At 40.3% G+C, this 26,632-nt stretch overlaps 1 protein-coding gene across 2 annotated transcripts in view; it reads right to left on the bottom strand.

The window, feature by feature from the left end:
* Positions 1-24,458, bottom strand: part of SAMD3 (sterile alpha motif domain containing 3) — a 55,635-nt gene extending 31,177 nt beyond the window's left edge. Inside the window, exons 1-7 of one of the 2 annotated variants that reach the window (XM_030022454.1) lie at positions 24,355-24,458; positions 24,109-24,246; positions 23,221-23,326; positions 22,288-22,477; positions 18,139-18,249; positions 7,640-7,825; positions 7,250-7,334 (exon numbers count right to left, since the gene is read on the bottom strand). In XM_030022454.1, the coding sequence (XP_029878314.1) occupies positions 7,250-7,334; positions 7,640-7,825; positions 18,139-18,249; positions 22,288-22,477; positions 23,221-23,326; positions 24,109-24,231 (801 nt within the window). In that variant the 5' untranslated portion in view covers positions 24,232-24,246; positions 24,355-24,458. The remainder of the gene's footprint in view (positions 1-7,249; positions 7,335-7,639; positions 7,826-18,138; positions 18,250-22,287; positions 22,478-23,220; positions 23,327-24,108; positions 24,247-24,354) is intronic. The other variant, XM_030022455.2, reaches the window with a different exon arrangement.
* Between the last annotated feature and the right edge of the window lie 2,174 nt (positions 24,459-26,632).

Genomic DNA, 26,632 nt, shown 5'->3' with positions numbered 1-26,632 from the left:
TCAGATCAGCTCACTCATGCCACTAATGGGGCAAACTAATGGGGCTTTTTTGAGTGGACTATTTTTTCCCTGCCTCTGACTGGTTGTGTAGTTGTATGATTATCATATCTAACACAAGGGAGCAGGAAAGACATGGTGGGATGCTCCCTTTTGGAGGAAGCCTACAGTTACACTGGATCAGGTATGTTATTAAACTGAACTCAAAATTGCTGAATAAGAAGGATCATTTAAGTAGGTCCTAGCATTGTGAGACTCCTCAAGGCATGTAAATTGCAACTTAAAGGCAGTTCTGCATTGCAGGTGGATGCAGTTCCTGTTTAATGGAGCCACTCATCACTCCTTGACAGCCAAACTTCTTCATGCATCCTTACGGACAGATGGCTGTTTACCTGCGTCCCTGGCTGGGCGTCCCATGGCAGGACCCAGTCATGCTAACTACCAACACACAGGGAAGCAATTACTAAGCCAAGGCTGCTAAACGTGTCTGCAGCAAACCCTGCAGTTATGCATATTGAAAATGTTTTGTCAGATCCTCAAAAGCAACTACTTGTTTCAGTTATTGAGGGTTTTCAACAGTCAGAGGGAACAAAAATTAGAAGAGTGACTGTAAGTGACAGGACGTGGCAAGAGAGATTCAAGTAGCTGTTACCGCATTTTCTAAAACTGACTCCAATACTATACTCACTTAATGCTGTAGTCACTGACATACTAGACCACAATATAAACAGAAAAACAATTACCCCAAATTTCTTACCAAAATGGTGTCCTTTATTAGTCAAGGTAATATTGATGTCAGATATAGAAAATCCTGCTTTGAATTGTTACTTAATAATTTTCAACTTCAAACAATTTCAATAATACCTAGAGAAGTAGCCAAGGTTACTCTGACCCTTTCTATTCTTTCCTGATTGACGATACATACCTCTTGGCAGGAAAACGAACCATTGACCCACCACAGAGCGACTTAGCAGTCAAAGTGAGGAAGGGATACCTCCCCAAATGACCACCGAAGGCCACTCAAGACTCCCGCGCATGCAGAGAAGGCATTTGATGTGTCACGGTTATATAATCCTATGCATATGCATTAGATAATCTGAATATTTACTAGGTAGGAGTAGTTTAATAAATTAGATGCAATTGTTACCGTATAAAAGAGACACTCCTGATGAATCTGGTGTGCTTGGTTTGTGGAAAGTCCACCGAGCACCCAGGCCTGAATAAAAAGCAATCCCTCCTGAGCGTGTGAGATTGGTCTATTGCACAGCAGGTAACGAATCCGCTTTTAGGACAACAATATGACTTTAAGGATTAACTTTGGTGTAAACCAGAATTCAGTAAAAGTAGACTAAGTAGTACAGTATCTTTCTTTGCAGCGAGTCTGATGTGCCTGCCTTTCTTATCCACGGGATACGGATGGGAGGGTCTCTTAAAAGATGGTGGTGGAAGCCGTGTGACCTTGCCTTTCTCCTGCTGAAAATACTGCTCTGACTTGCCTAGGGTACTAGCTGACTTACAGGTCCTCAATCCTGAAAGCAAGAGCTCCACGAATGGTGCAAAATAAGAGCGGAAGAGCTAAGAGCTACGAGAGTACAGCCCCTAGGGCGTCGACCTCAGCTCTTCTTGGGCAGACCTGGTCCAGCCAGGGCAGGTGTGCCCTTCCCAGGGCGACCATTTCTGCCACCCACCTACAGGGTCTTGCAGAAGTGTCCTCTCACTGCCAGTCACATGTGAACATCTGAGAACTGGAAAGAAAACAAAGCCATCTGCATTTCCAGTATGTAAACTTCAGACTTCGGATTCTGCCAGAACAGGAGTCACGTCATCACCAACCTAAACATGACGATTTGAAATAGAGCACAACTGCTCACCCAGTCTTCTCACAAGGCATATTTACAGCCTCAATTTGAGTATTACACTCCAGCACTGTTTTCTAAAGCAGTAATGTGACCGCATGCCTTGAAAATCCCATTTGGTATCTGCCTGAACCATTAAGGTTCCTAAATACGTTTACAATTCTGGCCCTATGCATTTACATTTTGATGCAAACATCCCCTTATATGCCTAGCAAAATTTGTTTGAAACATTGTTATTTAAAGGCTGTTAAGAAACAAGCAAACAAAAACCTTAGCTTAATGCTTCTCTGAAGTGTTCAACAGACATTAAAATATTTTAAAACATGATCATCCCAGAATATATTAGCAGCTGACAATTTAAATGTCCCCTTAGTTGAGTTTTGCACAGTTTCTTTCTTTTGAAAACCTTTGTTTGGCTAGAAGACTTTTTCGCTTATTCTTCCACAAGAAAGAATATGCTGACACCTATACAGAGCTTTAAATATCCCTCAAAGTTCAAAACATTCAGCTGTTTCATCCTCCTGTCCTCAGATAAATTGAGAGTTTTAACTAAATCTATTTCTGTAATAGGATTCTCATAAGCTTAGCCAAGTCCCTTCTCACATACGTATTTCATGAATGAGACTGCAAGCATATACATTCACGTGGTTTCCCTAGCGGGTAATGCATCTTCTAAAAACCATAATTTTGTTACCATTTCTGAACTGCTAACTTTATTTTCTATTAATTCTGCCCCCCCCCAACCCCCCCAAAAAAACCCAAACCCCGAACAACCCAAACCACCCCTGGAAGGTTTACAATGCTTGCAAGGGAGCAGAAGGATTAGTCTGTGTCTATCTGACATAGGAGGGAAAGGATTACACGCAGATTAAAAGCAGTAATTTACTAGCGAATAATCATTTTGTGCGCAGTGGTTACATAAATCGGGCATGTCAGCGCTGGGATCCTGGGTTTCGCCAGCATCACGGCACCGCTCGGCAGCCCTGAGCTCGAGGGAGCCGCTTACGCAAAGCCCGCTGGCAAGTGGTGCGGATGAGCGTGCCCCTTCCTTTCCCTCTTCATGTATGGTTGTCTTGAAATCATACAATTTTCAATTGTTGGCTGAAATGAAATAAGGGCAGTGACTCTTTCCAAATGGTTGGCCGTAACCCTTGTAAAAGGAATAAATACAAATAGAATAGTATCTTGCGAGTGGTCAAGAAGCAGTGTCACGCCAATTTTCTTTTGACTGCTGCGACTGTGACGTTGGCTTTTTTTATACCACCTATTTGTCTGTAACTACTTACAAATGTTGCATTGGTTACATTATAAATGAGAAATCTAATAGTGCATTTAATAATTAAATGGAGATTAATTTTTTAAAATGTTGTATGTGTAACTTTAGAATAATATTGTTCTTTAAGTAGACAAAAACATCATAGGAAAAAATCCTTAGGTAAACACCTTAAAGTACTTTTGTCCCAAAGCTAATCTCAGAACAGCGTGGGGAAAACAATTTCATTCCAAGTGCTCCACAGACCTCTTAAATGAGTTTTGCTTTTAGTATAATTTTTTTTTTACTATTATTTAGGATTTCAGATAGTTCTTTCTTAATTCCTGCTTCTACAGTGACCTAGTAAATAACCTTCTTTTAAATTCATAGTATATAAGTAGCTTATTCATAACCTTATTTTTAAACTTATTCATTTAGGATCATTAGCATCATTCAGACTATATTCCATTAGATATCCTTTTCAAGGGCTAATGGCACAGAAGCATATTTTTCTCTACTGCAAAATTAAATAGGAAACCTTTTAAGAAAATAGAATTATGGATAATCTACTAATAAATCTTGAAACACTAATCTTTAATGACCTCTCATTGCAACAGTATGAGATTGAAAATATTAGACTACATTTCTACATAATGCACACATTGTTTGAATTACTTGTTTAAAATAGTTTTGAGTTGTAAATAAAAAGTGTCCAGTATTTGGGGGAAAAAACCAACCAAACAAAAGAAACAACATACCCCCCCCCAAAAAAAAACCAAACCAAACAAAAACCCCCAAACCAACCAACCAACCAAAACAAAAAAAAAAAAAAAAAAAAATGTTCAAAGTTTTGCAAGTAAAATTTTTTCCTGTCATGAAAATACTGGTGTGCATTTAGGTGCTCTTAGGTTTGTTTTTTTGTTGTTCTTCCTCTATGTTTTCCAGCAGATCTTTCCCCTTTCCAATTTTCCAAGCCATTTAATTTCCATGAAAATGTTGCAACAAAAGTGCTGACATTTCCAATTCATAGTTTCTCCAAGTTTTTCATTACATCAAGTTCTTTACATTCTGATTTTCTGTTCTTGGTCAGAAGAAAAAGCTAATTCTGGAATGTCAAGGTCTCCCACGGGATGAGCTTTCTCTTTCCTCAGCCAGAATGCCCCACGGGCTGCCCCTGCCCACCCACGCCACGCACAAGCGTGCATACTTGCCGTGGAAGAACCCAGAACGGTTGTCACTGCATCCCTCCAGCGGCCAAGACACATCCATTTCTGGTGAAGGGCTCCAAACCGTAAGACTCGCGAGTTAAAAATAAAATCACACCACTGACAGACCTTCTCAGGGCATCTCATTAAGAACTTCTGCAGCCCCCAGCAGATTCTGTGGCTGCTCCTCCACCCCAAAGGATAAGCAATTGCTTTACTTTTAAGCGTGAATTTAGAGTTTAACTGAATCTAGGAGCCAAGACATAGCACAGCAATAAATTAACATCATTAACGACACAGACAGATAGCTACAGAATACAGATAGGGATAGAGCACTTTGCGCAGCAGAAAGGAAGACACCAGCCGGCAGAGGCGAGCTCCAGCACGCCAGAGGGAACGCCAGACTTTGTACACCAAACTACGTTCGGCCTTTTGTTTTCTGAAGTGCGTGCAACTATTTCTTTTTCCTGTAACTTTGACAAGATATTAAAAGTCCGAATAGTTGAAAGCATGTTTGTTGGTATTCTAAATAAACTCGGATAACTTTATTAATCTACCAGTCCTGGAAAACATTATTCTCAGAAGCCTGCCCAGCTCAACTGCCATGTTCTGCGTGTCCCTTTCTCCAGCCTTACAACACACCGAAAGGAGGGGGTTACCTATCAGACACAGACACCTGTGCACAGCCGCTCACCCGAGCTCCCTTTGGAGTCCACAGAAAGAAACAAGAACTTCCATAGTGCTATTCCTCTCTTCCCAATGTAGACACCAAAAACACATTATATGAACTGCATCTCCAGAAGTTTACATACATGTTATTTAATTTTTGCTTAAAATACTTCTCTCGTTACAGTTTTCCTTTTCTACATTTAGCTATCAGTTGCCAAATAAAGAGCTTTCTGTTTTCCCTCTGAATTATTTTATTGATAGCCTTCTTAAATACTTTCAATGTACTATTCAAAAATTGCAGTAACAACTGTCTAATTATTATAGATAAACAAGTTTAAGGTACTCAAAACCTCTCAGTAAGTAATATTTTATGTCTTACAAGACCTGTGATTCAGTACTGTCATCAGGAACAGCAAGCAGCAATTCTTACAGTCCCATGCTAGCCTGAGCAATTTTAAAAGAAAGGCCTACAAAAACCTCACTTTTTTGAGCTGCTGAAGACACTTTTTCTGAGAAAAGATGGAAGAATGGTGGTTAGCCAATTTTTTGTTGTTGTTGTTGTTCATGTGTTTCTTAAAGGTGTATGAACTCAGTTTTATTGCAAGCCTAAGTAGCTGTGCATATGTTGTAGGGTTTGTTTTAAGCCATTGCTGTTGTAACGCACAACTATCTTAGATCAAGAAAAAAAGAAGTATTTATAGCCTCTATGATGGTGAGGGAAGAACAGAATGTCTAACAGTAGGGCCAATAAAAATAGTAATTCATTCTCAACCCCTCCTCCCACCTTAAGCATACAGACATACACCTTTAGTGCATTTGTTCCTGCCTCAAGCCCAGCAACGGAGAGGGGCTGGCTCAGAAGCATTAGACTAGCAATATTGCAAACTCTTAATTCCAGCTTCCTCGCTTGCTTACTGTGGTTTCTGCCAGATATGCTTTCTAGTAACCATGAGAGAAATATCAAAAGATAAAGAGCAACAACTCTGAAGTCTCTGCCCCATCACATAACTTCTGCCAGCACCAATTCTGGGATTGATCTGGGAAGCCATGAGCCATTCCCCAAAGAATGGAGTTATAAGTAGTTTCACTCTGTCTCTGGTCCTGCTGCAATTAAAGCCCTTTGAAAACCTAACTTAAGAATCTCTGTTTAAAAACAGTTTTTAAAAGTTAAAGGCTGTAAAAAGGTCTTCAGACCGGACCTGAATGTCATTCCAGCTCCCCTTCACAAAGGGAGCCAGATGAAGCCATAGCATTACCCAGGAGCCCAGCTGGGGAGCCCCACTGAGGTATTCAGAGAGATCTCCTGATTGAAAATAAGGGTGGACTGTTGCTGTCTGATCCTTCTGCTCCCTCTCTCCTCTCTGAGATGCGTTTTTTTTCTTTAGTCCCTTCCCTTCTACAATGCCTGGGCTCAGGGGAGAACTAGAATAGCCACCCCTTAATCCTCACTTTTTTTTTTCTTCTTAGAATTATTTTGTTTTCTGCAGTAACTGCACACGAGATATATAAATATATACGTTTAAAGCTAACGATCCCCACTGAGTCTCACAAGCTTTTACAAGATGCTATAAAAGTATCACATGGCAAAGCAATGATGTGAAGTCAAAAGGTGAACACTGTCCTCTGAGACCACAGATGTGTATTCTGGGTCACAAGAGTGAAAAAATGTAGTTCAAATTTAAGTCACCTCCTTCCACTGCTTTCTGTTATGACCCCATTGAGATCACAACCAGTGTTTTTAAATAATGATTTTTTTTTTTAATTAGGCCTAGATTCCCGACATACTTAAACCAGTAGTATTACTGCATGCTAGATATCTTGCACACAAGTGATCACAGTGCATTGCAAGAGCATCAGTCATATGTTAGTCCTCATACAGACAATTTTCTAAAGTCTTGGCTTCTTTGTTTTTAAAAACAAAAATAAGTCACATTTACTTAAATTTATCATTTGGAAGAAATCAATGCAGAAAGAAACTGTACCCAGCAAGCAACCAAGGACTTCATGTACAGGTCTGCATGATCTCACAGTGGCTTTGAGGAATGGCTATAACTGGATTAATCTTTAATTAATATAATGAAATAAGAACGTGATTTGCCAAACATGTCAAAGTGAAGCTCACAGCTCTGGATAGAGCCAGTATATAAGAAATCGATGTTGATTTCCTCTGAACTAAGTTATTTTCTTGCAATTGATTATGTGAAAAACAAACAAACAAACAAAAAAACAACCTCTATTTTTCAAGACGGAGTACTCTTTACAATACTTACAAAGCCATTCCCATTTTCATCAAGGAATGGGTACGCCTGCAGCAGAGCATTGACAACAATGTTATATTGCTGACTGTTCGGATACCTGTGCAAACAAGATGGAGATGTGAAAGAAATACTTGGTATTCTAGACAGTATTAGACACTGTCTGGAGTCTATGCTGATATACATTAAACTGACTATTTCCAAGACTATTGATTCCCCTCCAAATAACAAAGGAAACAGCTTTAAGGTTGGCACAAAGTCTTCCTGTTGGCTTCAACGGTTTCAGGCCCTTAGCCTGCTCTATTTAAGCAAGCATATTAAGAGAATGGCTTTACATTTATTTGAAAATTTACTTCTGCAGCCAATTGGTAATGCCCCCAAATAAATTTAACAATGTTTACTCACAGTGATCCTTCTAGGTATTTTGTCATGTCTGCTTGTAAAAATTCGATAATCCTTATTCTCATACTGTGATCAGGGCATTTTCTTTCTGCCAATACGCACTTGACATCGTAAGGGAAGTCTGGCAAAGCATAAGAACTCGTCCACTGCAACGTCTTGTATCTTGCAAAAAATGATTTCAGATTTTTTCTGTAAAAGAAAAGATTGTGTCATCATGATCACATCCTTCTTCTATGGGAACGCAAGAAAGAAGGAAAGAAAAAATACAAGCAAAAATTCAACACAAAGGGAAGTTATTGCTATAGAAATTCGAGGCTTGCTTTCTTGGTTTCTACATAAAGAATACCCACAAAAGCTGCAATCAAAACATATGGGGTTAAAACCAGATGTCAGTTTTGAAATGTTTTAATCGGCAGACGCTAGAAGGTGGTCACTAACTGAAAGCAGAAGGCAGAGCGGAGGAAGTCTCTGGGGACTTGCTACTGTTGCAAAATATCTTTATCTGTCATCATTTATAATGTGTTCCTACCAGTTCTGCTAACTTACTCATGAAAGCAAGCTGAACAGCTCAATTGAATAAAATACTATACATGACGTTAGTTAAGACTGCCCTCCCAAAGGGGCAAGCAGTGAAGGGATGAAGGCAGTTATTGTCAGCACAACGGCTGGAAACAAAGCGGACACAGCCCATCAGTACCCACAGCTCCCGTCCCAAGACGGCCATCAGCACTATTTACAGATGTCACAGCCCAGCTGGGGTGAGCCTGAGGCAGGGTATCACCACAGCTAACTCAAGTGCTTCCCGCCTCCTGAGAGCCTGCCAAACCCTAATTCTGAAGGAACACAGGGAAAAGTAGAGATAAATTGAGCTGGAAGTCAATCAATAGCCACCTAAAAGGTAGAGTGGTTCTGGCAGCCTTAGACAGCTTCCCAATCATAGTAGTCCAGACCCAATAAAGAAATTTCAAATGAGAGGTGCCAAAGACATCTAAAGAGTCCTGTTATGTATGTGGTATCACTGCAATTTATGTTTCCTTTTAAATTAAATTGTTTCCAAATTGCAGAGAGCAACTACCAGGCTTCTAAAAGAATTTAAAAAAAAATAAAAAAAGCTATCATTATAGATGACAAATGCAGATGCTTACATGTATAAATATACAGATATCTATATCTGAATTAATTATCTGCACTCCCTTTATATTCACTGAGGAGACATAAGCACCAGTGAAGGATGACAGAACAACCAGAAGACATCTAAATCAGACCTGATATTCTCTCTCATCTAGTTCTCTTTGCTATTTATGAAGAAAATTAAGATAGTTACCACAGTTGTTGAAATCTATACTATGTGTCTCAAGTTAGGAACCCCACATTTGGCAGGTGAAAGCTCCGACACAAAGACATGTGGCTGGACTCGGCATGCTCTGGTGTCCCTTCCAAGCTGCACTAGCTTTTGAGTCTATGAAAGTTATGGAGGGAAACACCGCTAGACTTCAGTCCAGTCAACATACACAAGTTTTCACTCCTAAAGGTCTCTACGGTAGCCTATAAACAAAAGCTAGGTATATAAATAAGAGTTGCGAAGAGTTTTAGCAAGGTCTTCATTGGGAGGTTTTGCTATCCAGCCTCTTTCAGATAAGGATGTAAAAAAAACCCCATGGTAACCCGTATCTTTAGGCTGGCAAAAATCAACTGCAATACCAATGGATGAGCATTTGCAATAGCTTACTTTATACCACTTTGAAAGATTACTATATATCTGGGAGGCAGATTATTTTGGGCCCCTATAGCATTAGTTATAGCCTCAATACCTTCTTGAGCAGGTTAGCTTATAACTCTCATAACCTTGTTGACCTGGTTATGCTGCCATACCATCTTGGCATCTTTTAACGTAGGCTGGTAGCTTGCAGGCTAGTAAAAGCTCTACAGCCATGATATAACTTTACCAACCCCAGCGCTACTGCAAATTGTGATGCAGTGCTGAAAAAAAAATAGTATTTTGGTTACTGTCATATGGTTCTCATAGATATATTAACAGTAGTAGCAGTACTCACAGCACTACCGTTGCCCTGTGCAAAATGGGTACAAAATGGCCAGGGCTGCCGTCTCTCCAACCTCCCCAGATTTTAGGGGGCACAGATGGTTAACAGTAGATGCAAACTGTAGTAAACTTCTGTTAGTACTTTACAATCTCAAAAGAAGGAAAAGCTGTGTGAAAAGTGACAAACATATCCACACAGACACGTTCATGTCCTTATTTGGTGATAAATTAATACACAAATGGGAAAACAAATCCCAACCCAGATTCTGAAATCACCTGGAAATCCCTCCTATGCAAATAAAGTGCAGATGTTCAATGTAGCATCAATGAGGAGCCCATCAGTTTGAATCCTGTACTTCTACTGACTTTACTGATGAATGTCATGTAGCAGACAGGCTGCAAGTTACTACATACTTTTTTCAACATGCTATCATTTAAATTAGCTCAAAAATGTACAGAAGTTTAAAACGTGCAGTAATTTGTAGCTGAGCAGCACTGATATTCTTGTTGCTAATACCAGTTACGCTGAATTGCCATTTTGAAAAGGGGAATAGTTTAGCAGGTTCAGTTCAGGCAAACTGAACTGTACTCATTTCCTGGAAGAAAATAGTATTTTCTTGCAGTTGGGATAGCTAATAGCCATGAAGACGTGGTAACTCTCCCCCCCCACCAGTCCCTTCACATTTGCCAGTACAGCAAAAATACTCCAAATTCCATTTCTCTTCAGCCTTACCCAACACAGAAAACACTTCCTTGCTGTCCAAACAAGATCCAAAAATTCTTTAAGTCTCCATGGTGCAATAGATTAAATATTTTACTAGCTTTTGCTGAAATCATTGCTGTTAGGCAGTCATGTTTAATATGTGCAGTAATATTTTACGATGAAATGCAGGTTTGTTTGAAAAAAGAGACACAACTCCACACTAAACTTTATACCCAGAAAGGCTCACATGCAAACTTGTTTAACTAAAGAACAGTTCAGTTAAACTGTATGTGCACTGGGATTTATGCATATAGCCAAGACCTTCCTTGATTGTAGAGAACAGCATTACAGTTATTTAGGTACTGCCGTGGTTTAAACCCAGCCAGCAACTAAGCACAATACACACGCAACTAAGCCAGGTACACGCAAATATAGCCTGTTTCTAACCATCCCTCTCTGGCCTTCTAGCTAACCTGATCCACAGAGATAAGATCAAGATCCCAGAGTACAAATTCCTATATCTTTTCTTTTCTCTCAGTTCTTAAGGCATTTGATGCTGCAGCTAAATCAATCCAATGGCTAGCTGCTGCGAAATGTCAGTCTCCCTCTCCCCCTTGCTGTCACATGTCTCTACCCCTTTCTTACTGGTACTGGGAAGCCTCTAATCCTGCAGCAAGTTACTTCAAGGAGCTACAGGGATGAAATTTTTCATTTTTCTTCTTGGTTTAGTTTTCTCACTGTTCAGGTCCCCAGAATGGCTCCCCATGAGGTGAGACGAATACCAGTGCAGATGAAGCAAGCTTGTCTCTTTATGTTTAGCTGCAATATGGAACTGCATCCCAAGAAGCATCTCCTCAGCAAGAACACAACTAATCACAGAGCTTTTGACCACTCTGCTTTTGTAGATGACCACATTATGTACTGTACTAAGCCCTAGCATTGTTTCACACAGTTATTTCTTTGGCTCCACTACAGCCTTACACTGCTCACGTACAGCATGTTTACTGAGACACTTAACTATAAAATAACACCATTTTTGGAGGAGCCATTTGTCTCCTTCAGCTGGCAAAAAACAACCAACCAACCAACAAAAAAACCAAAAAAAACCCAACCCTCCAAACCCCCACCTATTTAAATTATATAACCCCTGGGATCCCTAATCCCAGGGAATATCTTGTTTTACTGCCAAACAGACAAAGATTTTACACGCTTGCAGCATCACCCAGATCATTTGATGAAGGTTTTAGACTGCACTAGAGCGAAGAGTGGTGAGTGAACGCAGCATCACGGTCTCCAAGCTCAGTGTCCTGTGCAACCTCACGCAGCGACAGAGCTGACTGAATTAGCTGTAACAAGGCAGTGAAAACAATCTTGACATCAGTACAGACAGCTCAGTCAAGACAGCTGTGCAAAGTGCAGTAGACACCTAGAAACAGGTTCAAATACTAGATCATATGATTCTGTCATTTTTAAGCTTCTGAGCATAGCGATAAGAAGGATCAGTTTCCTGCATCTGCTTAGTTCATTTAGGAAAAAAAGTGACTTAAAGGCCAACTGAGCACACGCATAAACAAGCTGTGTGCCAAATGCTTTTCTTATTGTCTACTTTGCTAAAGTCAATGAGTCTGTGGTACCCATTGCTACATCTTGCACCAGCTCAGGTCCCAGTAACTCAGGACATCACAGTTGGGCAGAACCTTGCTGACATCAACGGGTTTCCACGTTCAGCATGTCCAGACAGAACCCAGCCCATGGGTGGAGCCTCAACAGATTCCCATTTTTCCACAGGTGAAGGTCTAGCCTTTCATATGTCTGCACCAATCATCAGTAAGAGACTTCTGCCTGAAGATTTATAGGCTGGAAGAAAGTCCACATCTACAAAGCCAAGGAAGAAAAAGAAGAGAAAAGAAAACCTGGAACTTGCAGATGTAAAGGAAGGAAAAGTCTGCAGCTGTAGAAAATGTTCCTCTTCCCTAACACACATATAATATGCTTTCAACTGTATGACAACAGTTAATGTTATAAAGGTTGTTTCCATCAAAAGGAAGAAATGGTGACAGGTGATTAAATATCAAAAGAAACTCTTTTTGCCCTCTCAATAATAGGATAAAATAGGGCGCTCTTTTCTATTCACAGTTCCAAGATCTGTGCCTGAAGGATTCTCATGCTTTTCCCTTCATGTGCTTCACTGCCATTTCCTACTTTCCAGCACAAATGAACAGTTTCCCAGTTATTCCCTAGAGCCTGGGATTTGCAGTCTACCTAGTGCTTGATGATGTCTCTTACTTTTTAGTTCCCGCTAAACGTAGGGGCGGGTATCCTTAGACTGAACAAGAAGCTACCCGCAGCAGCATTAGGGTCAGCAAGTTACAGACAAAATTAATCATCATTAAAAAATTTTGTGAGATGCAGACACAACCTTCTTCTAGAGGGAGTCAAGATTTTTTGACAGTTTCCATTCTGAGGAGCTATGTCATGTAAGTGAAGGCTCTGCACTTCCATCACATGTGAGGGCAGCAGCTGTAGGTTACAGACAGGGGGAGAGAAAACACTCCTTGGGGAATCTGACTGACAGAACTGCCAGCTAAATCAGGCCATTTTAAAGAACTTGGGTTTTTTTGCATTCACCCGTGTAAGATGTGTTATACTGTCTCCAAAGAATTTTATGTCTTTGGGGCTTTTTTTTGTTGTTGTTTTTATGACTTTGCTAGACCTTAACAAGGCAATGCAGTTAGTGTCTCCTGCAAGTCATTTTTAAGACTTGGCTTATTTCTGGTGTGGAAGAAAGGAGATTTAGATTTTTTTTTTTTTCCTGCAAACTTTTGTGGAAGACTCACAGCACCACATCAGTAAATTCAGCTCTGCTGACCTTGAGTGCTCCAAAACCATGAGTCCAGTTGCCTTTACTTTGAAAACATTGAGGCAACAAGCACAGAGAAGATATTATTGTGAGTCTTCTAGTTTTTTTAATTTAAGTTAGTATTCTTAAGCTTCCTGCTGCAATGACAGAGACATGAAATGCTGACTTAAAAAAAGTGGCAGAGATTCTCTCAACCTCATAAATTGAAAACCTAAATTTAAAGAATCCCCCCCAAATCCTACACAAACCAAGCCAAAACCCACAGATGTAACAGTTTTTATGAAGATGGAATAGCAATTGAAGTTAAATTGTCAGGAATCATCAAAATAAAAGAGAAATTATTTTTCTGTTACAATACATCATTCAAACAGGGGAATCTACTACTGAAACAATAAATAGCTTCAGAAATATTGAGACAAATTCTTACAACAAAGATTCAATCAATCGCTGTTAAAATTAATGGGCTAGATGCAATTTATGGGTTTAGAATCGCTAAACAGTAGTTGTTGAAAAGGTATAATCAAAGGAAGCATCTAATGCCTGTACTTCTGAACAAAAGACAGACAGTACTTCTTTTCATCTACTATTTATTGACCATTGTTAAAAAATTAACATTTTTTTTTAATGGCTGCTTTTCATGTTCATATGAACTAACTGAAAAAAGGTCATCACATCTACTAGAAACAACTCTGATTATATCAACAATAAGGTTTCTGCATAGAAACTAAGAAACTCTTAAGTTATTTATAAATAAGGCACAGTCCAGCTGAGGTTTTCTTTGTAGGACTATAGCTGCATATGGGTATGTACATATGCATATAAAAGTAATATTTGCCCCCTTGTGTAAAGGGAGAAAAATAATCTGAAACAATTGACTTAGTAACAATTTTTCAGGCCAGCTACTCTCTCTTTTTTTCTTTTTTTTTCCCCTTCTCTTCTTTTTAAGACACAAGCATACGTGTGTTTCTGATAGAACACATTAAACACAGACGAACAATACTACTGTATGGGTAATGGGGAAGCAAAGGAAGGACCTCTATAAAGATCATTAGCAGAACAACATGTCAAAACTAAAACACACTTCTGATGCAGCTACCCAGTAGTCAGTGAAGTTGCCTGCAGCCCCACCAAACTAGACACAAGACTACCCTAGCTAAGGAGCTGTACAGCATCACTAACACAGCTCCCTGCCCTGCTCACCTCCAGTCCCTATCAGCAGCATATTACTAGTGCAAACATTGCACTGGTGCACACTGGTGGGTGCCCGACCTCAAGAGGGCTTGTAGCAGGCAACCCATCTCCATGGAGGAAGCGAATGAAGGGAGGTTTGCAACCATGCAGGCCAGCACAGCCATCTTGGAGATGGGAGCCAAGTTTATTTTCAAATAAATCTTCCAATTCATTGTCCTTGCTATAAGCCCAAATTTACACAGGCACCAGCACCAATATACTGTCAATGCTGGCAATGGCTTTATTGGTATATGAACGCTTAGCAGGCCTAGGCTTGGTTGAGCACCAACCACATCTTCCAAATTTGCAGCAAATAGAGAAGTTCAAGGCTGGCCAGAAGATCCGTTATCCTGCTTGTGCACATAAGCCTGCTCTGAGCAAATTACTTCACGGTGTTCAGACAGTAAATCTGTTACACAACACAAGGGCTACAGAACGTTTTTTTATAGAAAGAATAAATGTACAAATAAACCTGTGTCAGGACATCGCTCTTGAAGGAAAACAGCTGGACTGCCATATAGGAAACAGTGAAAGAGGGATACATTAGGGATGCCATTTGATAAACAAACACCTTGAGGAAAGGCAGACAGAACATATAAACCAACCAATAAAAGGTTGGTTCTTCACAGCAGTATCAGGTATTTACAAGTAATGACAGCCTCTGTCTTACCAACAAGATTTACACCAGGCTGGAGGAGCCATCAAACTGCTAATACTCCAATACAGAAAAGCAGGTATGGGGGAAATATATTTATTGAATCATCCTCTGTAGCTATCTTATTGTCTTCACAGAAAAGCACCGCTTCAAGATCAATCTTCCTGGAAGATTACGAAAAAGATGGCTCTTTTTAGTTCTGTAGTTCCTAGCAAAGAGTTATTCTACTGAGGTAACCTGCAAACCTCATCTGGTTGTATGCATGCACAATTTCAATGCAAGAAGAATAAAATTGTACAATTGCTGCATCCACTTACTCTTTACTTTTGCATTTAAACGATCTTCTTTGATTTTTTAAAAATATTTAGTAATACAGAAGAGTGTATTTAACACAGTTGTTAGGACTGTCTACACAGGAAACATACAGAGAAACTTTGAACCAATTCACCAGCACTAATAATCCATAAAAGTACCCACGAATTCATTTCAAGCAAAACCGTGACAGTTATTGAACCTGTAGTTGCATGGGTCTTTTGGGGGAAAAACAAAAAAACTCTCCCAAACCCAACCCACAAAATTTTACGTTTTTTCAGTTTGGATGAAATTAATGAGGGGACAGAGCTTACAAGCATCAGCCTGGCCAAATACTGATCATTTGAACTGTACATTTAAACCAACTCCACTGAATTAAACTAACCCCCAGCAGAACTGACTCTAGAAGCGCTTATATGAACTGCTCTGCCGCCAAATAAGTGGGTGAGGTGGGAACACCCACTTCGGAAGAGTGGAAGCCATGGTTGTTCTTAGCTGCTCTTCCACATCTGGCCTGGCTGATGAGAAATGGGTACCTACCCTCCTTCTTACTCACGATAAGACAGTCCAGAGTGTTTTATTTGCAGAATCATGTCCCTATATTACTACAGCTGCCCTTTCCCCATCAGTTAAGATGAGAGACTAGGGGAGAGAAACAAATGCACAGACTTTAAACATTCTACAATTCAAAGCAATGGGAAAAAAACCCACTAGTCGATCTAACAGAAGTGTCTATTAACATTATGCCAAAATGAAAAAAAAAAACAGCCACCATTAATCTGATGTGAAAAACTACTTTGCACCACGGCACATAAATCCATAGACTGGAACTTGAGTGAAAAACAAACACACAAACTGACCAACCCAGCTTTCAAAGTAAGTATATTAGCAAAATAAACAGGGGGGTTACTTTTATACTCTAGGCTAAGAATCTATCATTACATTGTAGTCAAAGCAACTTTTTCTGTTCCCATAATCAAATTTCTAAAACAAACGTCTTGTTCAACCCTTCACAACCTGCTTATAGCTGGCATAATCCCCTCAAGCATATAAAACATTAAAATTTTCTATCGTTGTTGAAAATGCAATAAGTGAGTACTGTAGGGAGAGGAAGGTGGGAAGAAGAAGAAAAAAAAATTTAATTCAAACCTAACCTCTATAATATCAACTTAGAACTGTGGGTCATGCCATAGACCTGTCTAAACAACAGCATTCACCTCTGAAGATAATATTTAGCTTGGGACGAATCCCGTGCAGCAGCTGACGGATGCAAGGGCTGTTCAGTCCCATCCTCAGTCTCAGTTAAAACAGCTGTTTCTGAGAAAGACATTTGCCAGGTTCTCATCTGACCTTTAAAGAGAAGCCCTCATAAAATTTACTCAGGTCTTCAAGACTACAAATCATCAGGGCTCCACTGGCTTTTAGGGCACCTACTACTTCACCGAGAAGGGGCACTTCCATTTAGAGCAGCAGATTTCCCTCCTCTTCTGCTCCTTTGCCCCAAGATGAACTGCACTTTTGCAGTCCCCTTCCCTCAACAGGCCATTATGAGCCTTTGAAAGCTACTACTGACAATATTTGCTGAGAACATTTCCTAAAGCCAGCCTATTCTAGGTTATGCTGATTCACGCAACCCATTTAAAACTCTTCATACAGCACAAGGCAAATTACTCATCATTAATTAAAAATAAGCATCCTTTAGAAGTACAGACTAAAATACCTCATTGCAAAATCATTTCAATGGTTTACTTTGAGGGTTTCAGTGATTTGGGTTTGTTTCATTGGTAACAATGCTGACAGGATCTTTGGGTTCGGGGTTTTTTTTGTTCCTTTGAAGCTTGTAGCAGGACTTTATTTTAAAAACATTAACTATGTGATTCGCTAAGCCCTTTACCATGTTCCCAGGCAGCTTTATCCCTAACTCCTTCTTACTTTTTTAAAGTGATAAAAATAGATATTTTTGTAGGAAGATGTCCCCTTATCTCAGAACGGTGAAGCCATCAGTCACATCTATGGGGGAGAATGGTGGTAATTATAGCAGGTGGGAATAAAGGGGGATAATGAGCGGACAAAGTTTCACAAACAAGAAAACAATTGCCTTGAGAGAGGAACAGGACTCTTCCAACACTCACTGCCCATCTCAAAAGTAGAAAAGCATGCATAAGAAAAAAAAAAAAAAAAGGAAAACAGAAAAAAACACATATGTCTTGCCTGCAGTTTTTAGGGAGACTCATTTTGACACCCAAGGAAAATGAGCGCGCAAATGGAATCAGCATGCCTACCTTTCCAAGAGCTATATTTAAGGTGCCTCAAGCACACCATTTTTTATAGCCATATTCCACACTGTAACGATTAATTTACCAGATTGCTATTGAAAACACATCTGTAAAAAAAGGATTTTTAAAAACTAGTAAAAGACAAACCTGTATCTTGCCCTCTGCATAAGGCAACATACGAGACTGTGAGCAAGGACTGAGGATAGAGGTCAGAAAAAACACCATTAGACTATTGCCTTCAGTCAAATGCCTAATAAATTTCTGCTCCTGCTGTTTTCTAAATATACCTGGATATACCTGAACCTGGCCTTCAATAATTAGGATCACTTTTTAGAAAGTATCTGTTTAGTCTTAACAAAGCAAAAAGAAGTGTTTATGTCATTTTCAAAAGGTAAGAAAAATTTAGTAAATGCATTATAACTCACTTTTGCTTTAGCGCTCTGTGATCAATTAGTCCTTCTTCATTTTCAGTAGAGCACAGATATTTTTTCTGCTCCACAGGACCAGAAGAATTTAAGATTTGTCTGCTAGTAGCCCTGAAAGGAGAGAGGAAAAAAAAAAAAAAATTCACCACCAGGCTTTGTGCAGCTTATAGAAAAGAGGTATACCAGTGGCAGAAATAGAGAAGGAGAAAAATTAACATATTGAATAGTCATAATTTTATGTGATGCTGATGTCTCTTAATCAATCTCCCAGTTCAATTATCAAACTCTGACAAGTTAAAAGGAAAACCGTAAATAACACTGCCTAGTGATAGTCTAATTACTACGCAGTTACAAAACCCAAGAAAATAAACCTTCTCAGGGTTGCAGGATAACTGCCATCTTCATAGCCTGGCATCTCCTTGTCACTGGGAATAACTAACCATTACAGTATGCAAGGGGTGGGGTGAAAGAATGATTTACACAGAATCGTAAGGCAGTTTCTATTCCACTAGACCCTTGAACACTTGTTTTTTTCTAAAGGTTAAGTACAACTTGAACCTTCAAGTCAGCTTTGCATTACTCCAGCCACTCTAGAAGATCCCCAAATGCTACCTGGTCTCACATCGCACTGTTCCTGGTTATTTGCTCCAACTCTAGCCTGTCACTACAGCCAAAAACTCCAGATACCCACCTTGCTGTCTATGTGCTACTCCAGACCACTGCTTTCCATTTAACCTTTGTGTCCACTTCTCTCCCTCCTCATTTCCCTGTTATTTCTCCTTCTCCTTTTGTTGGTAGAAGCCAACATCAACAGTTTTACCCTGCACTGGGGAAAGGCAGAGGTAAGATAGGGGCTACTGTTATGCTGCCAAAAATTCATGGCAGTCATCAACTTTTTTTTTTTTTGCGGGGGGGGGGGGGGGGGGGGGGGTGAGGGGGGTGTTAGATTCCTTCCTGTACCTCATCTCTTCAGAACCTCTGAACTCCAAAGATTCTTTATAAACTGCTCAAGCCTCAGCTGCACTCGCACGTGAAAGGTTATTATTAGAAGTGATGTTAACGTTTGCCATGTTTATAAGGGGAGTTTCCCCTTTTCCATGAATCAACACATCTTTTTCAGGCATCCAGTTAAAACCAGAAAAAAATCCAGTATGTTCTCTATGTGGCTCCTAGAAACAATCCCTTTTGGAATTGGAAAGCATCTTGATGTTTACCTGGTAACATATGTGTGAGCTCCTCATATGCATATAAACACAGTTTCTACTGCATGACCCAGAGCACTTCCACCTTACCAGCAACAGACACAAGATGCTATTTCTGCGCCCCAATCCAAACTGTATGTAAGTCACATTTGGTGTCCTTTCACAAGTCCATTACTTCCACACAGAACGTGTTCACCTACCATACTCAGAACTCCACGTCTAACCACTTTATTTCTGTTCCTAGCAGAGAGGTGAACAGAGCACAATTCACATGCGGTTAGAAGGTGTGCTGAGGACACCAGGATAAAGAGGTGGCCAGCCAGGAGCACGCCAACAAGCACTGGGGATAGCATTCATGTGAGAAATACAACAGAGAAATACTGCTGACAGCTCTTGGAAGCTCCACAGCGGTTTCAGCTGACCCAGGAGATGGCTATGGTATTGCTTTCTCCCCTGCCCTGTGGCTAAGCGATGCCTTCTCCACCCCGGCCCTGGTACTCGCAGGGTGAGCTGGTTCTGGGAACTGGCCTGACTGAGAAATAATTCTGCAACACAGAAAAGGTGGTTGGTTTTCATCTGGGCTCAAGCACCACAGGAGAAGGGCTAGGAACACGCAGACTCAGTTTTCACAGTTGTCCCCTGCCGCTGTGGGACCACAGACTCAGCTACAGATGCTACTAACAGTGAACCTCAGTGCGGTGACTTTGCTCATGTGAACAAGACTGCAGTTCAGCCAAACATCGCTGAGCAACAGAGAAAATGTGAGTTCACTTCACATATATTGTGGATCTTTGAATTTTTGGTTTTGTCACATACTCTGTTGCTCTGTGTCAAAGTAGCTTACCAAGAAAATAACTTTATTACATTACTTCAAAAGAGTGTCTCATACACTTTATTCTAGTCATGAGTCCCTGAATTAGATCTTTCTATTCTTAGAGGACTTCGTTCAAGATGTACCGAACAGAAAAAATAATTTCCAACTACATCACTAAGCACTCCAGAGTTAAGAAGTAACAGTTACAGCTACCTGAATATGAGCATACAGCTTTTAGTTTTATAATAAAATACTATTTTTACTGCAGGAGCTTCTCATCATTCTACACCCCAAACTGTACAGAATACCTTGATTTTTTACTCATCCTAAAATACATGACTAAATACATTTCTTAAATGTGCTTGAGTTCTATTCTGTGGTCCTTGACTCTGACACACAAAATGTTTCAGAAATAGCAGCTTACTTACCTAACTTCCCTGTAAATTGAGCAATACCAGAATCTTATTATCCAGGCAAGAAGACTAGGTAGGGAAAGATTTTAAGGTAAATTATATTTACTAATATTTGAGATTTTCAGCATTTGATTTTTTTGGAGTCTGCAGAACTTCACAAAAAAGCTGCACCCTCACACTACTGCAACTGCATGCTCTTTGTGAGACCGTAAGGCCTGACTTGCAGGACTTGAGAAGTACACAGGGAACAGTCACATCTGAGACGCAGTCTAGCCAAACATCCCTGACAAAGTCAAGGATGAAATCTAAATATCCAAAGCAACATGCAAACTGCCCTAAACCTAAGAACAGGTTTTCTTCTCCTGAAATCCCCTGAGGAACTCACTATGCATCTTCCACACTTTGGATGAAGTACAGGGCCCACATACAGTAGTCTTCTTCACAGCAGACACCTGCTCTGCCTCCAGAGAGTGAGCTTCCTATAAATCATGTGAGGCAGGACCCTGGTGCAGAGAACCTAGCTGTGAGCACATACTTCAGGTCTATGACAAACCATATGTGTGGTGACATTGTCTTCTTCCTGCACCTCCCTTCCCTCCAACAATGAAACCCAAGGGGTTTCATAAACACTTCTCCAAGGATAAGAGGATGTGTCTACATGAGCAGTTTAGTTCTGCTCATGAGTGCAATTTGGTTGGAAATAACCCAATCATCACCATTTACCATGCTTTGGTTTGCACTGTGAAGTCATCTCAGAGTGCACAACCTGGACTCCTTTTAGATGAAGGCAAATGCTACAAAGAATGCTCTACAGCTCGCTGCTACTGTGTGCCAATGCAGGCTTAGTGCTAGAGACCTTTCCTTCAAAAAAGAGCCTTTTGCATCCATGGCAAGCCATTCTCTACTGCCAGGATTCTTGGGCTTGGAAGAGACCACTCTGAGAGCTCAGGATGTCTCTCCTCAGTCAAGACATCCACAAAAAATAATCCTGCAAGACTTACAATAGATCAGAATGGAGGGGAGGGATGGGGGGGAACCGAACCAAACCAAATCAACCAACACCAAACCCCCCAACCAACCCACACCAATGCACCTGACCAAAAAACCCCACAAACAAGCAACCTCTGCCCTCCCCCCCGAAAGAAACCCCAAGGAAACAAACAAGAAAAGAAAACCTGCTCAACCAAGAGCCAGAACATGCTCAGTGAAGACAATCTTTGTGGAATTAGTTTTTTAAAAATACATCTAGTTCCACACAGTGGGATTATTAAATGCTTACACCTAGCTCAAATTCAGAGCTTCTTTTGAGAGACTGAATTTAAATACACCTGTGACACAAACACTATCTTTGGCTAAATCATGATTTTACTCCAAGACTTGCAAACATTTAAAAGTGCGTGCTTCAAAAGCTTAATATCACAAATACAGAAAATTTTAGCTACAGTGAAGGTTTGATGATGCTTCATCCAAATGAAAACTAGGTCCTAGAACTGGAAACGAAGAGCAGCTTAAAGTAATTAATAGTGGTGTTCAGGAATGTTGATGCCCTGCTTAAAACCAAGAGGTAATAAGCTTATTTTGCATTTGACATGTTGTTAAAGATATCTGAAGTTTAAAAACCAGTTACAGCTATAGAGCTAATAAATGCCAGTTTTACAATGCTACGAAAAGAATACAACTATACCCAGACTGGTATTTTCTGTGCGATGCACAAACTCACCCAGTGATTACTTCCGGAAATTTTGGAGAAGCTGTTTCACAGCAGTATGTAAGGGATTCTAGCCCACTTTTTTGTTGCTGGTATTTATTAATCAGGTCCATCAGCACTGCCTGGTGCCCAATCTTCTTCACCAGCTGCTGCACCATACGATCATTAAGAGCCAGAAGAGCTGCTCCACTTACTTCTTCTTCTGCAGATTAAAGGGGTTTAAAGAATTACTGTAAAATAACTTTATAGTTACAGTAACATTCTATATGCCTAAAAACATGATGATGGAGGACAGGTCAAAGGCAAGGATGCTTTCTACTGCTGACAGTCTTCATCTGCTAAAAAGATGATGTTTTATCTACTGTTCTTTCCCAAGCAGTTCCAGAAGTTCTAGTCACTGGCCACATACCTTCCCCTAACAAAAAGCCAAGCCTGAAACATCCAGAAGCAGTGAGCTGACTGTTTTAATGCTTTAAATCAGGCTTTGCTTAGACCGTTAGTTAATGAAGGAAAGCAAGCTTTTTAAGCGAGCATGCAACAAATAGCCTGTTCACATAACAGTTCCTCATGCACTCTCTTGTGGAGTGTTTATATACACAGGCACAAAACATTTACACACTACAGTTGCATTATTTAAAAAGATTTATACAATATAAAATAGGCCCTGACAAGCCTGTTAAACTGCCAGCTCTGATTTGAGAAGGTGTATCTATTTATATACAGGCTTAAACTCACTCCCCAGCATTTCTCAGAGACTTCATAATAAATCTGCACACTTATTCTGATTTATTAGATCTATGTCAGTTCTCACCCTAATAAATTTCTATAAAAGTCTGAAGTTTACATAAATATACATGCCCCCAAAACAAGGTAGGCAGTGCCAATGAAAGGCACAGAAAGAAACACCAAACACCCCCTCCCCCCCCAAACAACAAAAATGCTTACCACGAAACTTAGGAACTAGTTCTCCTAAATTTCTCTGTCTCAACCAGCTGCAGACTTGATCAACCGACCAACTTTCCATCCTTAGGTGTTGCAATGGTAAATTCTGCTGTGAAATGAAAAAAGAGGATTATTTTCATACTGAACTCCAACATTTCATAGGAAAAAAACACACTCAGCAAATAATGTTACATTTACATGCTCCAAATAAAAATAGTGCAAAATAATCCAACTAATGCCTGTTGCAAGTGGCAGTTTCCTTGGCTCCCCTTCTTCACCTCCTCTCCCTTTCCTGCTTTCCCTCCACTCTAAGAGACAGCCTCATTCCTTATAAAACACGACCTGCTCTAGTACCATTAACACCCAGGTTTCCACACAGAGAAGAAAAAAGGTGTGAAATTCACCACCACCACGCTCATCAGGAAATGGCTGACATTTTACAGAGAAGAAGAAAAAAAAAAAACCAAAACAACCAACACACCATCAGATAGAAGTCTGTCACATACATGTTTATCATAAATCAAGCACCTTAACCCTCTCTGCACCGCCACGCAGGTACTCAAGCAAATACTCAACCCTCAATTACCAACAATTAGGGGCAATAAAGCTCCTGGAAAAGGGAGGGGAGGGGACTAGTCCCCCTGTTATTTGCTACTGCCATCCTTCAGGCTCCTGCCCTGCCTGGGAAGCCGCAGCGGCCGCCCTGGGAAGGAGGAGCGCCAGGAGCCGGTCCCCGGGAGCCGGCGGGGAGCGGACCCCGACCCCCACCCCGGGACGATCCGTCCAGCAGGTAACGTGTGCCCCCGCCCCGACTGGCCTGAATGGGGGGGGAGGGGGCGTTAAACCGCATGCCAAAATCAACAGCAGCCTCCTCAGGAGAGGATTACTTACAAAGGCAAAGCTTGTCCTGCTCTGCCAGCTCCTTGACAGCAGAAAACTCCTTCCGAGGGTGATTTTCTTATTAATGTGTTTTAGCTCTGCTACATAAAGGAGCACCAAGGGCTCCAGGAGCATGCTTGCAATCCACAGCTAACAACATTAGAGGAAATTACTCAAGCAGGTTTTTCAGATGAGAACACGAGTGTCTGGCATCGTTGGCCAAACATTTCTATTCTTAAAATACATCCACGCACATACCCAGAGCCTGCAGTGAACTCTAAGCTAACATGAGGATTCACCCACACAAACCTCATCAGGATCTGGTCTAGTGCACTATAAGAAAAATGAGCACTATCCTTGAATAAAAACATTTCCGTTTTCATCCTTCAACAGCAGAGACCCCCAAAATAGATGCACTTCAGTTTATGCTCTTGTGCCTGTAGACTTCAGCAACTTAAAAGGGTTAAGTTTAACAGGAACGTCTTTTTGAATTCCATGAGTGGATTTAATTTGATATGACAACAGTAGCCGTGCAACTCCTCCCCCAGGCTAAGCAGCAATAACAGGGTGTGAAAAGTCATTATTTGTTGAGAACTGTGGTGTAAATTAAAAATCACACCTTCCTGTCACACTTCTTACTTCCTTGCAAAGAGTAGGGCAAAAAAAAGTTTCCAAAAACTTGAAAGATAAAACTGAATGCAAAGCAGAAAGATACTTGCCTTGTCAACCAAGCCGTGTAAAAGTAGAGAGAGATATTAAGGTGGTGTAAAGGTCACTGCTTCATCCCATAAGAAGACTAGCATCCTAGAATAGTCCTGCTAAAGCAGACAGGCAGATACCAGCGTTTCAAAAAGCGTCAAGCGAACTACAGCCATGCACAACAGTATGCACATTTAGCCCTGTGGGGCTAACTCTACAGCAAAATGTCTATTTGCACATGGAAATGCAGGCTGTACGCTTTAGGGGGGGAAGGAAGGGATAACAGTTTAAAGACTGTTTTAAAAAAATCAGATTATATGTATTCAGGGTCACTACGCAAAAATACTTTGAAATGCTTCTCAAATGTGATTTCGCTTACTTGCATATACTAGAGATAAAGGAGCTAGGCAAAGAGCACACCAGTCTTCTAGCAGCGTTATGGAGGCAATGAGAAAGACTGCACATGGACACTGATACTTGTCTTCATTAATGATTCTATTTATTACAGTAGCATCAAAAGACTATCAAGTGAAGGGTTCCCTGTGCTCAGTGTGATAAAACACGTGAATATTTATATTCTTCAATCAACTCTTAAAAGTCAGAACAACAAAAAAAACAACAATGGCAGCATTTTAAAGACAGACTGTATTTTAGCAATTTATAGCATGACTTTAAGTCACATTCAGAACAGTTCTAAGTGCGAGTGATCCCTGTCTGTTAATAAATACAGTCAATCACTGGGACCCATTTCTTCAAACACCTAGAGTGCGTGTCTATCATGAGGACTTAATCAGCCCTGGTTAATGAAATTAATGAAAATTAATTTTCCCTAGGATGAGTCAGGACAACACTTGCTTTTACTGTAAAATCCTTCAAGACCGACAGATGAAAATCTTGGGTTTTAATCAGATCAAGCTAAAGACCTATCCATGGTACAGTTTTCTGCTGATGTAGTTGGTTACACAATAGCAAGAGATGAGGTTTCTGACCAGCACGCCTGTGCTGGCTGATCCATACTGTGCGAGCACTAATTTACCGTGCAGCTTGTTTTACGAGAAGATATAATGAGCTACCATCAGCTTGAAGTGACACTTCTAAATGAATAAACCTATATGTCAAAACATTTTAGTTGGGAAAAGTGAGTTGTTATATCTACTTTACATGTTGATTTGTGAGAGAGTCTATGGCATAACAGACTACAAATACAACAGCCTCTAATAGGCCTCTACATGGATGTCACTGAGGTCGGAATTAAGGTTAATTTTAGTACATTTTAGTACAAGAGTGAGGAATGTGATGTGTGCACATCTATGCATCGCAGCTATGTGGCACATTTTGTACAGGGCCAGGTCTCAAAGTTGCAAGCATGATAAGTAGGAATTGGTGCATACCAAAGATAGAAGCAAAGTATCCCTTGTGCATTTTTTTGATGCTCTCCTAATTTGGTTTTATCTATGTATGCATTACAGAGACTTTATTATTTTCTTTCCAGTTACTACCAAGCTGTTTTAAAAATAATTAAAAATATATTCAAGCAACTTTATACAAGGCAGAATATGTCATCTTGGATCCAGTGCTGAGTTATCATGAAAAGAACATCAGTTGCCCACAAATCTTTTCAATAGCATCTAGGGAAATACTCCAAGAGAGCACTTCTGTAACCCTCCCCACCCCCTGAAGAAAATGCCAACAACTTATTGGCGACATTTATCAGGGACACGCTCACACAGATGGCTGAAAGCAGCAATGTGAGGGGAGGGAAAGAAAATTCATATACCAATGCAGGACCAAATCTTAAAGTGGATATTCCAGTTCTTATTTCTGTGCTATTGTAGAG

This window comes from Aquila chrysaetos, chromosome 8 (assembly GCF_900496995.4).
Source record: "Aquila chrysaetos chrysaetos chromosome 8, bAquChr1.4, whole genome shotgun sequence".
Taxonomy (NCBI): Eukaryota; Metazoa; Chordata; class Aves; order Accipitriformes; family Accipitridae; genus Aquila; species Aquila chrysaetos.
The sequence above is the reverse complement of the archived record's forward strand: the minus strand, read 5'-3'. Positions and strand labels throughout refer to the sequence as shown.